Below are 15,203 nucleotides of genomic sequence, written 5' to 3' on the forward strand. Positions count from 1 at the left end.
TCATTGGTTTGTGAAATAGAACTAATATCACCACTAGGTCTCTGTTCAATGGCTCGAAACTGCATTTATTTTCTTTTTAAATAAAAAAATAATGTCCTCTCTCTCTCCTTCACAGTAGAAACAGCTGGTATCCGGTGGGGCCACATGGCTTTCATGTGGCCATATGAATGAGTCTGAACTCCTTGATATTTTATCTTTCTTCCTTTGTCCGGTAATTTTAATCCTCTAGAAAAAGTTCCACGCCTGATAAGTTGTTTGGTAGGTTCATAGGATGCAAGTAAGTTTACAGTTGTTTCCTCGCTCTGCTAAGTCCCAGATCCTTGCTCCATAGAGTAGCTTTGCCAGGCTGCTTTCTTTCTCTATCAGGTGTTTAAGCCGGGAAATGAACAAACACTAATGTAGGCGGTGCAGAGTAATGCTTCTATGTAATATCGATCTTAAATTTTGATGTTTAAGCTTTAGAGGGAGTCTAAAAAATTTATTTTAGGTCGATGTAACCACAAAATAGTGTCATCTTTTTACATCTTCGTTGGATGACTGTGTTGGAGACTGATATGCACTTCTTGGCACGTCCATTGTAAAGACATCAGATTTACAAACGTCTTGACGGGTCATGCAGATCTTTCACGCTGATGCCCTTTCCAACCCTCTACCAATCTGAAAACAAAACTATTGTATTCTGTTACATTTTAAACACTTTGCCTTTACTTCCAACTTCCTTCCTCTCTCCTTTCTTCTTTCCTCTCCTCCACCCCTACCGCCCCTCCCTCGCTCCCCCTTTTCTAGCAGCCACCCCCATCAGAGGATGCCCCCCCACGGCCCAAATCTGGTAATGTTCAGCAAAGGCTGCAAACACTGCGGATTGCCACGCGCTTTTACTGCGCCATGAAACACGTAAGAGATGTAAGAGAACCAGGGCTCATATACCAGGCATGATCTATTAAATCTATCTTATTTTATGTATTTATTTTTGTTCTTTTTGTATGGCCGAATATTTCCGTTTGTTCTCCAGGCTGATCCACTGTTATTTAAATGCCATATTTTTGGCAAACATTTCATCCATTTACAGTCACATTTTGGTCAACTTGTCAGTAAGATTGAGTTCGCCGAGTGATTCATTGTTGTTCCCAGCATTCACTCACTGGCACCTTTATTTATTTGAAACGCTGGAGAGCAAGAAGCAGTAAAGTGGGACGATTTGTTTTTATACTTCACATTTTGATCTTTCTTCTAAGCCACTAAAGTACTGAAGAAAATGAAAATGTCTGTGTGATAAGGAGAACCTTAGACCTGAAATACTGAAGCGAAACATCCTTTTCTGTGCTTGTCTAGTACATAATTTGTTTTGGGGACCATGTTCCATTGTTTTGTAGAAATACTCCAGTATATTGAAGCCCTGCTAGTTTTAGGTGTTCTGCTTTTGGCAGCAATATGGCCATTGGGACTTTAAAAAGGGTTTTGTAGAGCAACTAGTAATCATACAATCATGGAAACCCACATAAAACCAATGAGTGTGTACATAAATGATGTACACACTCATAAAGACACGTTCTGTCCTCAAACATAAGTGTTAAATGAAGTAAGTAGCTAATTTTGTGTTTACGTCTGAGTGGTTATAATACAGCTGCTGATTTGCTAGTAACTGATACCAAAGTGCTGGATAACAAAAGTGAAATTAGGAAGTCTTCATAGTGTGCAGATTACATGTCACTGATGTAAAAGGTGCACTGTAACTGTAACAGTGTATAAAGGTATAAAAATCAGGAGACAGCAAAACTGCAAGATCCATTTCAAGCCAGCTGACAGGAGAAAAAAGAAACAACATTCGTTTTCAAGGCAGTGGAAAAGTTCACCTGTCATGCAGTTTTGTAAGGCTCATCAACAACCTTTCCTTTTTTTTTCTCCCCTCTCTCAAATAAATCTTTCTCGCTCCCTCAGCGAAGCGCACCAGTCAAGTGTCAGACCCAAATTATTTTAGTCAGTGTAGCTGAGAAAATCAATGAGAGTGCAACTGAAAGCATTATTTTTTTGTGACTTGGAGGAGCAAGAAGAAGGAAGGCTTGGGCATGGAAATATTACAGTTGAAATGAGCCCACAGAAAGATGGATGAATTGCCAGATTTGGGATGTCTGATCTGGTGACAGGCATCTAAAATGTTTTTGGGTTATTTTTGCTCTTTGCAGTCAGCCTCATTTATTTTTATGTCGCATCTATATTCAGTCAAGAAAGTTGTACATTTCATTTATTTATTTATTTTTCATTTGGAGGTCTATGTCTGTATATATATGTGCTCAATTGTCCAATGATGTGAGAAATATTCCTGTAAAGGCGTCTTCTGTATGTATTTGTATGTGTGTGTGTGCTGTCTGAGTTTGTTCTAGTGCCACAAGGTGTTGTGTGTTGCTGCTCCTCTCCTGCTGCCATAGAAACATTGTAGTAGCTAAACTGCTGCTGCTGCCCTCTTACCTCATTTCCTGCTCTCCTTTTCCTCAGTGACTCAGAACTAGGCCCCTCCCTACCCACGTATCACCTATTCCACCTACAGGCTGCTGGTGGTTTTGCAGCAGCATGGTTGAGGAGAAAATTGATCCCTGTAGACTGACATTTAAATAGGAAATTACTTCCTTCTGCTTCTAGGCTGAATAATAGCAATTAGTCTCAAAGATAACGTGGCTTTATAGAATTATTAAAATCAAACAAACATCTTTTTACCTGCAAACCAATATTTGGAATCTGAAAAGCATCCTAGTAGAGCAAGAGTACTTCTGCGAAACTAAGAGAGCGGATGCTTTTCGGAGTCTACTCTCGTGCCATAAAAGGACCTTTAGTGGCTTTGAGTTGGATGTTCTTTTTTTTCATGACACAAAGTATACAGATCTACCAAATGCATTTAAAATGCTGTACAAATTTCTGTACAATGTGCCAAAAAAATGATGATAATACAGACAGTAAATACATTTAAGTGTAAGTGATACGGGAAGTTGTAAACTTAGAGCATCAGGTGGATCTGTACCCTGCTGTGTGCATGTTGCATGCATTGTATTAAACAGTCAAAACATTTAGCTCGAAAAGAGGAAAGCCTTGGTTTGGACAGACAGCTTGTACCCTGTAGCCAACTCGTGTTATGTTACCAGTAGTACTTGTTGTGTTTGGCTGAAGCAGACAGGCTTATCGAACAAACCACAGGCTCAGCGCCTCATATATGTGAATGGGGTATTTCAACATGCAGGATTGTTAGGCCGATGCAATTACATGCACTCTCAGTATGAGTCATTTCTAAGATTAGAGTTAATCTTTGTAATCGTGCTTTTTGAAATACCCCCTAATGCTTAAAGTTGAGCAAGACTGTGCTATCTTTAAGTCCTGTGTAATGACACATATAATGTCTTGTGAGTATTCTATGGAAAAAAAACAATGAAGAATACAGATGCTGGTGTTACAGCTTTTATTTAATATTGTATTCAGGTATGTTCAAGTATAGAATCTGTGTATGATTGGGTGGAGTGATATTTATTGACACTTCCTCATCTACACTTGATTTAAGCACTAAAATTCTGTCTGCACATTTTTGCCCAGGTCTGCTGTATACAGTACCATGCCTTTTGGGTTTGTGTTGTAGTTTTGGCTGTTTCTATCTGGTCACTAATCTCCAATACTAATGGGCAGGCTAAAGAGCTGCCCACGTACAAGGACAATGACTTCATCAACGATGGGCAGAAGATCTACATTAACGAAGAGAACAAGAAAATGTTCCTGGAGAAGCTTAGGAAAGATGTGGAGGTATGTGTTCGACATGAATTTTTTTTTTTTTTTTCCCTGTCAAATTGTGATTCGGCTTTTGCGCTGTCTGTTGGTCCCATCAGTGGCTTTCCATGCATTAAGTGCTGTATGTAGCCAGATGTGAGGTAGCAAGTCATGCTGTAAAAGATCTCACTTGATGTCACCATTCATTCATCACTAGTTCATTTTATATTTTGCTACAAAGTTTTAACTCAACCTCTATTTTTTTCCTCTCATCTATTCCTCCATCACCACACATTATTTTACCATCCTGCCTCCATGCACCGTCCTCAGTTCCTGGCCCAACTGAAGCTCATGGACTACAGTCTGCTGGTAGGGATCCACGATGTTGAGCGAGCTGAGCAAGAGGAAGTGGAAAGCGAGGAGAACGAGGCCGAGGAGGAGGGTGAGAGTGACGGAGGAGGCATTGGGACCCCCCCTGACAGTCCCAGCAACACCCTGGATAGTACCAAGCCACTATCACCTGGAGAGTTCGACCCCACCATCGACGTCTATGCCATTAAAAGCAATGAAAGTGAGTGAGAAATGCAATCCTTGCATTGTGATGGCTGTATGTAATGGGAAAAACAAAACAACAAAGAACTAAGAGCTCCCCCTACTGGTAGCTTTGGTTTTCACTGCATTTATCACATCTGGTATTCAGTCTCTCAAGAAGATTATTTGTGAGAAATTGTACATACATTAAACAGCATCTGCTTTTTCCCCTCTACAGTTGTATGGTTTCTTATTTAGGGTGCATTTGCTTTAAACTCCAGGTGCTCCCAGGAAGGAGGTTTATTTCATGGCTATCATAGACATCCTGCAGCATTATGATGCCAAGAAGAAAGCTGCGCACGCCGCCAAGACTGTCAAACACGGGGTACGTAGCTGCATAGAGACCCATTATTTCAGTGGCTCAGTTGACAAACAACAAGGTTAAACTTGCCCAGTGATGATGGATATGTGTGTGTCTCTGCAGGCCGGAGCAGAAATCTCCACGGTGAACCCAGAGCAGTACTCGAAGAGGTTTTACGATTTCATCACCACTATCCTGTCATAGCCTCCATGAGTGACAGGGGCAAAGAGGCACATGGGAAAGGGGAGGGAAAGTGGGGAGTTGGGGTGGACTAGAGAAAGTGATGTAGAGGGAAAGCATCCAGAGTAAGAATTAATAAGGTGCTGTGATGGCTTTGTGTCACTCTCCCTTATCCATTCTCCTCACCTCTGTTTGTTTCCCTCTTTCTCTGTCTCTCTTTTCTGTGGGGTGCCACCTGCTGCAGCTAAAAAGGAAAAAAACATTGTTCGTTTACATTCATCCTCTCCTCTGTTGAATTCTGTTGTTGTTACTTTGGATGATAAAGGCGTTAAAAGGAAGAGACCCAGTCATTACATTCTTTTTCTGTTTTGTTTTGTTTTTTTGTTTACGGTCGTTTATTTGGGAATATGGCTTTTTTTTCCTTTATTGCCTCTAACACATCATCCAGCTCCCTGCATTTTTTTTTTTTATTTCAATGTCTGTATTTGGTTTTCCCATATGATGTTGAGGGGGAAGGTTGGTGGAAGGGTCTGATGTGGTTAGTGTGAGAACAAGTGGAGGTCGCTCTCAGAGGCGCGAGCGGGGATATAAAGAGGAAGTTTACGTTGAGCCTCGTCTAATGCAATTGCTTCGTATAAGGAAGTAGGAAGCAGTCTTCCAGCAGGCCAACTGCCAGACCCACACCCGAATGCTGAACATGTACTCGGCCATATAAATTTTCCCATTTAAATTCCTCCTCCAGCACTCGCCCTTTTGACGCCGCCCCCCCCTTTCCCCTCTCATTCCTGTGGTTTTGTTGAATTGAGCTTCTGGGTTAACCTCTGGCCACAGACTACTTAACTTCATGTAAATTAACGCTTGCTTTTAGCTCCAGCACTAGCTGCACTTCTGTGTCTGCACTTTGCTATCTTTCTGATTAAGAACTATTAATGGAGGAACATCGATTGTAAGATAAGAAGAGGAGCTTCTGTTTGCTGTCCACTTTTCAGTATGTTCGATATAGTTAGCAAGTCACGCTTTCTGTTCCATGGCAGCAGAGAATTGCCCAGAAGCCACATGTGGCTGTTGCTTCTCAAGAGCGAATCAACTCCGTGTTATGGTGTCTTTGTACAGGGTGTCAGATTGAAACATGAACAGCCCTCAACTTTCTGTTGCCATCAGCACCTTATGAGTCAAATCATAAAACGTTGCACTTTTATTTGTTGTAAGAGGTTGTCAGTCTGTTACACGCGCAGCAACAACAACAAAAAAACAAACAAAAAGGAACTCGACTTGTTTAGATTTTAATCTTAGAAGCTTGGATTCAAATCCCATCTCCTCCATTTGTCACCTGTGGGCTCTTCTTACAGGGATTGGTTGGGAAACAATTCAATGCAATATTAGGTAAAGTGGGCGAGTTCTGTTAATCCAGCCTTTCTGACCCTATAAGAAGAGCCCACAGGTGCTGCATTGGTGGGATTTTTGATACCAGGCGGTAGTTGTGGTAGTGTGATTGTGTTCAGGGCAAACACAAGACAGTTTACCTCCAGCATCGTACCAGCACACACCCAGTGGCGGCAGATGGAGTGTGTGTGTCAGTGTTCAAAGGTCGTAAAGGGGGAGATGAAAGGGGAGGAGGGAATAGTAGATGTAAAGATACGTGTTGTTAAGTCATTAACACCAACAGCATCGTTCTCTAACCTCAGCTGTGAGTCTGTTATTCATCGTTGTCATTATGTCATTATTGTTGACTTTTTTGTTTGTTTGTTTTTTAAGGTGGATTTCGTGTATTTGAATTTGGTGGATTTATGAATTGACGTGCTAATATTTGTTTCGTTTCTGAGTTTGTGTTTTTTTTTCTTTGTATATTTTGCACAAGAGGAAAGGAACCAAATGTTACGAATACCCAATTAGCTGAAACGATCTTAACAAGGGAAATGCAATATTTACATGTATGTAAGTGAGAAAAGCTGTTTTTGCGCATGACGTCGTCTATCACTTCTGGATAACCAACTAAAACAAGTAAACTCGTCCTTCTTGGCTGTTATAACCCATGCAAAAACGCTTCCATCACAACATGTTTGTTTAGATATCATAGATTATATTCACAGTTATTTTTTTACATTGGATTTTAGTCCTGAAAAATGGTTGCATTTAAAAGGAAAATTAAAAAAAAAAAGAGAGAGAGAGAGAGAGTCAGCCTTCAGATTGAATGATAGTGCTGTGGTAAATGAAGAATGATACTGCTTGAATTTAATACAATTTATAGATGTTAGGGGGGAAAACAGTTAACTCAAATATGCATGTCACGGGACTTCGTTTCCTTTCCCCTTCCTTGTCTGTGTTGTTGGCTGTTCTATTCTCTTTGTGTGTGCTCCCCCTCCCTCCACTTTTACCACATTCGTGAGATGTCCAGCATAAAAAAAGCCCCTGCCATGCTTTAAATAACTGTTGTTTTTTTCATTGTATACACTGTGCAAGATGTGTGCCTTTATTCCAAATTATTTAATTTTATATTTTGTAATTTTTTTTAAACAACAGTAAAATGTTATTTTAATATTAGGGTGTTTACTTTGACGTTTTGTTTTCGACTTTTATTTCCGACCTTTCACAACATCTGCATTTAGATTTGTAACCTTTCAATTAAATAAAACCAATAATTGTTTTTTAACCTACGTTTAAAAAGGAAAAAAAATTAAGGAGGAAAAAAAAAGCAAGCACCTGTGTAATGTTTGAACACAGTGGGTTGGTTTTGGTTGTGTAAATTTACATTCCCAGGCATCCTTTTCCTTCTCCTCAAACTGGAGATGCTGTTTGTGTCTGTTGTTGGTTCATGCTGGTCCTGCCTTTATAATTTAAAAAATAAAATTAAAATAGGAGGTAATATAGTGTGCGTGTGTGGAAGTGCATTGTGGAGTGTGTTTTTTTGTGACTTTTTTTTGTATATTTACCCACCAGTCACATGTGCATTTCCAGATGTGATTTTTTTTTTGAAGTGTTTTTCCCAGATTCCACTTCAGTGTATTCATTAGTGAAACCAGCTTCTGTTCTTTCCGTGTAACTCAGATCACCTGCTTGTTGTCAAGGAGGTTATCAGCTGATAGTTCATCCTGTGTCAGTGATTAGTGAATATTCTTTTTGTGTTGTTTCACTGTAAATGGGCTGTTTTGTTTCTGTTGTCGCGTAGCTCCTACTGTACATAGGACGTGTCGAAAAAGAACATGTGGAAATGAGGGAGCTGATTGGGCCCCAGAGATCTCCTTGTGTAAGCTTTGGAAAGGAAACGGTGAACTTCACCAGATGCAAAAATTAAAAACAGTAACACCCATGCCCTGCAACTGTACCGTGAAATGAATAGTCCCTGCTTTTTGTGACTTCTTTTGTGAATGAATGAACTTCTCCCAGTATCCGCCACCCACCCGTCGACCTGCTGCTACCGTTAACTTGCCAAAAGCATCTTCCAGCAAGCAGAACTACCCCACATGAGCTTGAAGAACATTGTGTGTTGTATAATGTGTTTGTCTGTTTGTTTCAACTTTTTTTTTGTTGTTGTTCTTGTTTTCCTTTTGTGGTAGATGGAGTGAGGTGTGCAGCACTCATATGTGAACATGTCCAAAGTTATGGGAAACAACCCAGCGTTCATGAGGGTTTATCAAGTTTTAAGGGAATTAAAAATGCAAAACCAGGAAAAAAAGATGTGGGATACCAGTTTTTGTTTTTTGAGCTTTGTGGACAAACGCAAACTTTTAAAAGTCCTCGGAAACAGTCACGTCCATTCATTTAGTATGCAGATGTCAAGTCAAACAGCAGCCCACCCCTGCAGGGTGTGTTTTGGTTTCACGACGGCAGCGAATCCTTTCAGACATGAGAATTGGTTCAAGCGTTGCTGTGTGTGTATGTGTGAGAGTGCGTGTTTGTTTTATTGCTGTCTGACATTGGTCAGCGAGAGTCCTCTTTCAGTGGCAGAGAGGTCAAAACTGATGTATGTTTATTGTTATTCACATTTAATGATGACAATGGTGATGATGATAATAATAATAATAATAATAATACACTCCATTCCATAAGCGCACTCAAACATATTAAAGCACTGGTCCTGCTTAACTCAAAGTCTGCTGTGAATTGTTTATTTTCTGTGTCTCTCTTTTTAAACTCTTCAGGATTGTCTGGATAAGATGGCACAAGATATGCCACAAAATGTAATACTCACTGTGCAGAGGACAAAAAAACCCATTCAAGCTACTGTATGAGAAATGTTCCCAATAATTAATATTAGTTAACAACACTTAAAATATCTGTTTGTTTGAGGGGGGGGTGTATTCATTTTTTCAATATGATTAATTTAGTTATTTCTAAAATGGAAATTCCATTTAGAATAAATAAAGTGGCATAACATTTTTTAATAGCTTTTATTTATTTATTTTATAACTTGAAGTAGAATTTAAGGGATCTCACCAAATTCTGCACACACACGCAAAAACAACAACGCAAACATCTGAAAGTTGCGCAGCTGTTTCAACATGTCTGCTTTTTCCACTTAACTGCTTAAATATTTGGCACTGCTAATTCAACAGGGAGCTGAGCCTTATTAAAAGTATTAGGCTGTGACATTTTAACAGTGACTAAATATATTAAAATCGTGACATTTGGCTAATTATTGCGCTGATTTTGCAATAAAAGTTTTGTTTCCTCGTAAACCAGAGCGCACTTCAAAGTTAGTTTTCCACTGAAATATAAAAAAAAAAAAAGGAAAAAAAAGTGTTAAAGATGAATGCGCGTACACAGTCTACAGGTGTGTTTCAGTTTTGAGCAGAGGCTCGCGGCCGTGTGAACAAACGCTTCTCCCGTACCGGGTCGTTTTCATCAGCTTATTATTTTTATACTTAATTAAAAATTAAAAAAAAAAGAAAAGCTCGTCACCATCAGCTCGATCGTAAGCTCGGTATACTATCATTAAGTTTGGAAACCCTGGTGAACATGTCGCCTCTCTTTAAAACAGCCTATATTAATACGGATATATATATATATACATATATATATACACACACACACACTAATGAACCATCAGCGTCATGTACTCGTATTACAAGTCTTTGGATCAGTATAACTATATCCAACTTTTTAGTTGTTGTTTTTTATTATTATTATTATTATTATTGTACGTGTTAGTTTCGTACAGTAGTTTAAGGGGAACGAACGCACAAAATTAAAACACTTTGCCTCTGGTCGTCCTGTGGCTTTGGATGAAGGTTTCACACTTTTCAGTACGAGAGTCCAATGAGGAAGAAACACGGCAGCTTATGTTTTCAAACATTTCTCCAATTCGTGCTTCATGCTTCTTTAACCTGTAACCTCTACAGCATGTTTATTATTCACACGGAGCTGCAAGTGGTTCAAAACCCAAATAAATAAATACAAATTTAAAAACAAGAAATATAAAACGATCAGTGCACTAAGAGAACAGCGTTTGGTCTACAATCATTCTGTACAATTCACGTGACGCTACAGGCGATCAAATGCGTCCTGTCGCGAGCACACGTCTTTATTTTTATAATAAGAGAGTGTGTCGGCAGCTGCTGCCGTGATGCGTCCAGACCCGTGCAGCGGTAAGAGGCCGGGGCACCGTCCCTTCAGTGCGGGAAACCCAGCACACAATAAACAAAGAGCGACTCGCCATGTGCGCCGCAGCTGCTGCACGCACACGCGCGCAGCTGAAGTGCAGCGATATTCACAACCGCCAGGGGGCAGACTGAGCCCTGCAGAGCTCAGCAGCGGATGAGCACACGCCAGGTGAATTCATTGTCATGTTTTTTTCTTTTCTTTTAATGCATTTATTTATTTTGTTGCTTTTCTGCATTATGTGACGTAATAACAAGCACCGATGGACACGAGCTTTTATATAAGAGCCATCTGTTTCCCGCCATGAGCCAAGTAAAGAAATAACGCTGTAACATGTCTCTATCCAAGAGTATGACTTTGATGTCTCTGTCTCAGGAGCTGAGGAGCTTAGACGGGGGCTGAGTCAGATCCACGTGTCAGCGAGCACACAGCCTAATTAAATCTCTACTACTTGCTGCTGTGTCACTGAACCTGACCTTTGACCTCTCTGTGCAGAACAGAAACACTTCCAACTGCATGAAATGTCACGCTGGCTGCGGATGCACCGTTAGACTGCAGAAGCAGGTGTAGCATCTAAAGAGAACATTCTAGCCTGGATGCTGTCTTTTTATTGGATATTCGGCCTTTTAATTTAACAGTTGGCATGAAAACTTTTGGGGAAAAACAAAAGGAAAAGAAAAACATTTGCAAAGGCACAGTATATCTTCACATGAATATGGACACCGGATGTGTGCTGTGAGCCAAGGTCAGGCCGGCTGGTAGTCATCTAATCGCTCAAGCAAGGCCTCCGAGTAGCCGGGAGAGTAGTACCTGAAACACAGATGACACATACTGTAAATGCCACTGAAGAATCTCCATAATATAACCTCCATTTTTGTTCATTTTCAAGCTTTTCATTTAGTCACATTTTTTCTAAAAACATGATATATGGTCAGATGATCTGCTGTGGATAACAAGGTTCGGAAATCAAAAAGTATACTCCAGCATGCACGAGCGTGTCTGCTGGGAGGAACACAGTACCTCACTATCTCCTCAGGGAAACAGCTGTTGATGGCATTGATGTATTCCTGGAGGGGAGACCCGGGCTCAGCCTCGATCTCTTGGACTTTCTTCAGTCCACCACTGGTCACAAAGAGGCGCCGTGCTTTGCTGTCGTGAGGCAGCACCTTTGAGAAAAGGACTGGCATGAAAAACAGTCTTGAACTAAATGACACCAAATAAAAAAAGACTTGATCAGATTATGGTCCTGCTTGTAGAGTTACCTTGCTGAACTGACAGACCACATGTTTAAGGATGTTGCTTGGAGCTTCATAGAGGAGGGGCTCCAGACTTGGCAGGTAAGTACACTTCTGCAGAACACTCTTCAGAGCTTTTTTACTCTAAAAGTGCACAAGAACAGAAAGTCCTTCACATTTGATCCCACTCAGAGACATTATAGGAGAGAGACACTAGACTCAACGAGTCCTTAAAAACAGCAAAGACTGGGACAGAAGTGTAACTTCCAAGTGGAACAGCTTGGTGCTGATGTCCAAAACCAATCAAATAAATAGTTATTTTTAATAACTTCCCAGCTAACCTTTGATTTTAGATACTTTGCATGGCTGAAAAAAGGCTCCTCAATTCTAATCCTAGTGCAGCTGAGAATGTACCGAAGGTGTACTTCTGTCGCTGATAACAGGGCCTTTGACTGTAATTAGTTTGTTTAAAAGTCATGTAAACATAAAAAATCATAAGCAAACACTTTTGTGACTTTGTGCTGTGAGAAAAAAGGCTGATTCTCTGGATGCTCAGAGGAAACCCTTACTTTGGTCTGCAGGTCCTCAGAGCTGCTGGCGTTCATGTAAAGCTCCAGTATTTTGGGCAGCAGGTTAGCTATGGTCACTGCCTTGGCGTGCTCAGGGGTGTGATGCCCTATCTGGCCCACTGACCAGACTGTGGCCGCCTTGATGTGATCTTCAGACTCCTCCGACAGACATAGGGCCAGCTGGGGCACCCCCTGCAGGACAGGAGGGCACACAGCACAACAGGGCCGCCTCAGTTAACATGACCTACATAGCAAGCATGAAGAAACATCACTGGCTTCAGTGGCTGGATTAGCTGTCACATAAAGAGTTATTACCACCTTAGAGACAATGACAGCCATGGCAAGGCTTTCACTGTGAGCTGCCACATATCCCAGCATCATAATGCCAGGCAAACGCACGTTTCCATGGCAATTGCCCAGGTAGTCAATCACTGCTTCCAAGCCCCCACAGTTCACAATCACCTGGGCCAGCTGGGAAAACAAAACACGCATGCAGGCACTTGACTGTGCGTCTCTTTTGTGTGCGTTTGTGCCTGCAAATGTGAGTGCGCACCGTACCTCTGGAGTGTGTTTCACCACCTCCCTCATTAGGGTGACGACATTTTTCTTGACGTACTCATCTGGATCTCTGAGACAGGACATGGCTGCGGGGAAGATCTCAGCTTCTATCACCATCTCTGCCAGGCTCACGGAGTGCTTGCTGATCTGAGTGAGGGCAGCGAACACCTGCCTCTAGATGGAGACAAAAAAGATGCCTGAATATTTTCAGAGATCATTTACAGTGTTGAAATGGAGATTGAGTCAATACTGCATGTTCTCCATTTAAATTTACAGCATCTTTTTCTTCTGGTAATTTTGTTTTATTAACAAGAAATTAGAACATAATGTGTAACTCCATCTGAAAGTGAAAACCTATCCAAATTCTAAGCATGTTAATTTTTTTTAACAGTGATTGGTTTCAGAAAGTGTCCTTATAAAAAAATGATTTTCATATTTTACACAATACTTTTTTTCAATATTTAAGCCTCGCAGATTTTAAAACGCTGATCATTTATAAGCTTTAACTGAATTTTGTACAATCAGAATTTGTGCTCAACAGGTCTGCACTGAATAAAGTTTCCTGTTAAGTATTCATGGTGAAAGATATTTTCATGCCAACATTTCAAAATAAAATTCTGCAGGAATATTTTAGTAAGTCAGAAATAATAAATTATCTCAGGACAGGATAAGACTTTTTGAAATGTGAATCAATGGAGTTGCTAAGTAGCACAAAAAAAAAGAACAACTCCTTGCGTGTTTTTGTACAAATAAAAAAATTCTTATAGTACACACTAACATACATACTTTTTTTCAATAATGCTACCCACACCCCTAATAATAATTGTTTATCATTTACACCAAAATATTCCAAAAATATAACATAAAAAAGATTAACGTAAAGTAGAATATGGAAGTCCTTACTTTTATACTCCAAAAGTATTCAGTGATCCAAAATATTTAGAATATAATTTGTTCTCTTTAAAACTGCCACTTGTTAGGTCCTCATTCTACTCTTCCTACATTTTAAAGATAATTAGGGACAGATAAGTATTTTAAGTACTGAAAAGTACACCTTAAATTTAGATAAATTGTGTAGTAAGTGTTGGAAAATCACAGTACACATTGCTAATGTACCCATGTCTAGATGACATATTTTAGCATAAAAATCATTAATATTCTGAGGCTTTTACACTTTATGTTTTGACTACTTTTTTATTTATTGTGTTTCTTTTAAACATTTAACAAAAAAAAACCCAAATAAGTTCTCTAAAAAGATTATAAATTACTGTGTAAAAATAATAAATTAATGTATTTAAATAAGGCTGGCGTTTCTTTGATTCGCATTTTGACACATGTTAACCTGAGCTAAAGCATTGGCTATTCTGACGAGACATCGAAACAGTCATTAGGGCCTCACCTTGAGCTTGGTGTCTGGGCTGAGGATCATCTGTGCCAGGTGTGCGATGGCTCCAGTGTCCACCACAGTCTGTGCCAGCTCTGGCGTGTGTTTGGAGATGTCACTGAGAGTGGAGGCTGCGATGCGTTTGAGGGCCATCTCTGGCTCCAGAAGACTCAAGACCAGCAGGGGAACGGCACCCGCGTCCACCACTGACTGAGACAAGGCTGCATGGGAGAGGAGGGAAAGGCGGTGAACACATACACACGCAAAAAACTGTGAAACAAAGAATGATGTTAGAAAAATGTAGTAAATCATAAAGTGTTGCATGCTCGAACTATGAAATCACTCCATGAAGTCATTCTCTATCAGCTTCTTGATGAGTGTACCCTCCTAACCCGCATTGTGTCGTGCAATGTTGCCCAAAGCCCAGGCAGCAGCCTCCTTCACCCCGGGGTCAAACTCCTCCAGGCACAGAACCAGAGCGTCCACCCCCCTGCAGGCCACCACAGCCTGCGACAGCTCTGGGGAGTGTTTGGCTACTGCACGCAGAACAAATGCTGCTGCCTTCTTATAGAACCTCTGCACACAAACATACACAGACACCTGCATCAGTTTTTAAAATGAACTGCACCCTTCAATTAAACTGTCATCTTACGTAAATCATATTAAATATTTTACATTTTTGCTGTTTGGGTTTCTCTAAAAATGTCCAGAAATATGGCTTCTGTGCTCTGAAGCTTTCCTACAAAGTATGTAAATAAAATAATATATACAGCCACACAGTGCAGTGAGGGGATGTGTTAATTCTGTTGGGCTTCCTGATTAGTATTTTGCTGTCGGGTGGGGTTTCGGTCCACTTGCTCCCCTACAGGAAAAGAAATCACTGCAAATCAATACAAAAAATTTCTAAAATGATCTCTTTTTACCCCATGATGAAACATTGCAATTCCCTTCCCATGATTCCCGTGCTGTGGCTTACAAAATCACTAGATCCTGGGAGATTTTGGAAAAGGCGTGTTTTTCTTTCTGCTCCGTGAGCTACCACA

At 40.4% G+C, this 15,203-nt stretch overlaps 2 protein-coding genes across 5 annotated transcripts in view; one reads left to right on the forward strand and one right to left on the reverse strand.

The window, feature by feature from the left end:
* The window catches only part of pip4k2aa (phosphatidylinositol-5-phosphate 4-kinase, type II, alpha a), a 28,487-nt gene extending 19,588 nt beyond the window's left edge, over positions 1-8,899 (forward strand). The window contains exons 7-11 of one of the 4 annotated variants that reach the window (XM_004546550.6): positions 787-903; positions 3,667-3,780; positions 4,075-4,315; positions 4,557-4,660; positions 4,760-8,899. In XM_004546550.6, the coding sequence (XP_004546607.1) occupies positions 787-903; positions 3,667-3,780; positions 4,075-4,315; positions 4,557-4,660; positions 4,760-4,840 (657 nt within the window). In that variant the 3' untranslated portion in view covers positions 4,841-8,899. The remainder of the gene's footprint in view (positions 1-786; positions 904-3,666; positions 3,781-4,074; positions 4,316-4,556; positions 4,661-4,759) is intronic. The other 3 variants (XM_004546552.5, XM_004546551.5, XM_004546553.6) reach the window with 3 other exon arrangements.
* A 2,062-nt stretch (positions 8,900-10,961) lies between these two features.
* spag6 (sperm associated antigen 6) overlaps positions 10,962-15,203 on the reverse strand; it is a 6,036-nt gene continuing 1,794 nt past the window's right edge. Inside the window, exons 4-11 of the mRNA XM_004546557.3 lie at positions 14,553-14,736; positions 14,176-14,381; positions 12,777-12,950; positions 12,537-12,689; positions 12,219-12,410; positions 11,677-11,793; positions 11,435-11,580; positions 10,962-11,224 (exon numbers count right to left, since the gene is read on the reverse strand). Coding sequence (XP_004546614.2) covers positions 11,161-11,224; positions 11,435-11,580; positions 11,677-11,793; positions 12,219-12,410; positions 12,537-12,689; positions 12,777-12,950; positions 14,176-14,381; positions 14,553-14,736 — 1,236 coding nt within the window. The 3' untranslated portion in view covers positions 10,962-11,160. The remainder of the gene's footprint in view (positions 11,225-11,434; positions 11,581-11,676; positions 11,794-12,218; positions 12,411-12,536; positions 12,690-12,776; positions 12,951-14,175; positions 14,382-14,552; positions 14,737-15,203) is intronic.

This window comes from Maylandia zebra, linkage group LG9, assembly GCF_041146795.1.
Source record: "Maylandia zebra isolate NMK-2024a linkage group LG9, Mzebra_GT3a, whole genome shotgun sequence".
Lineage (NCBI taxonomy): Eukaryota > Metazoa > Chordata > Actinopteri > Cichliformes > Cichlidae > Maylandia > Maylandia zebra.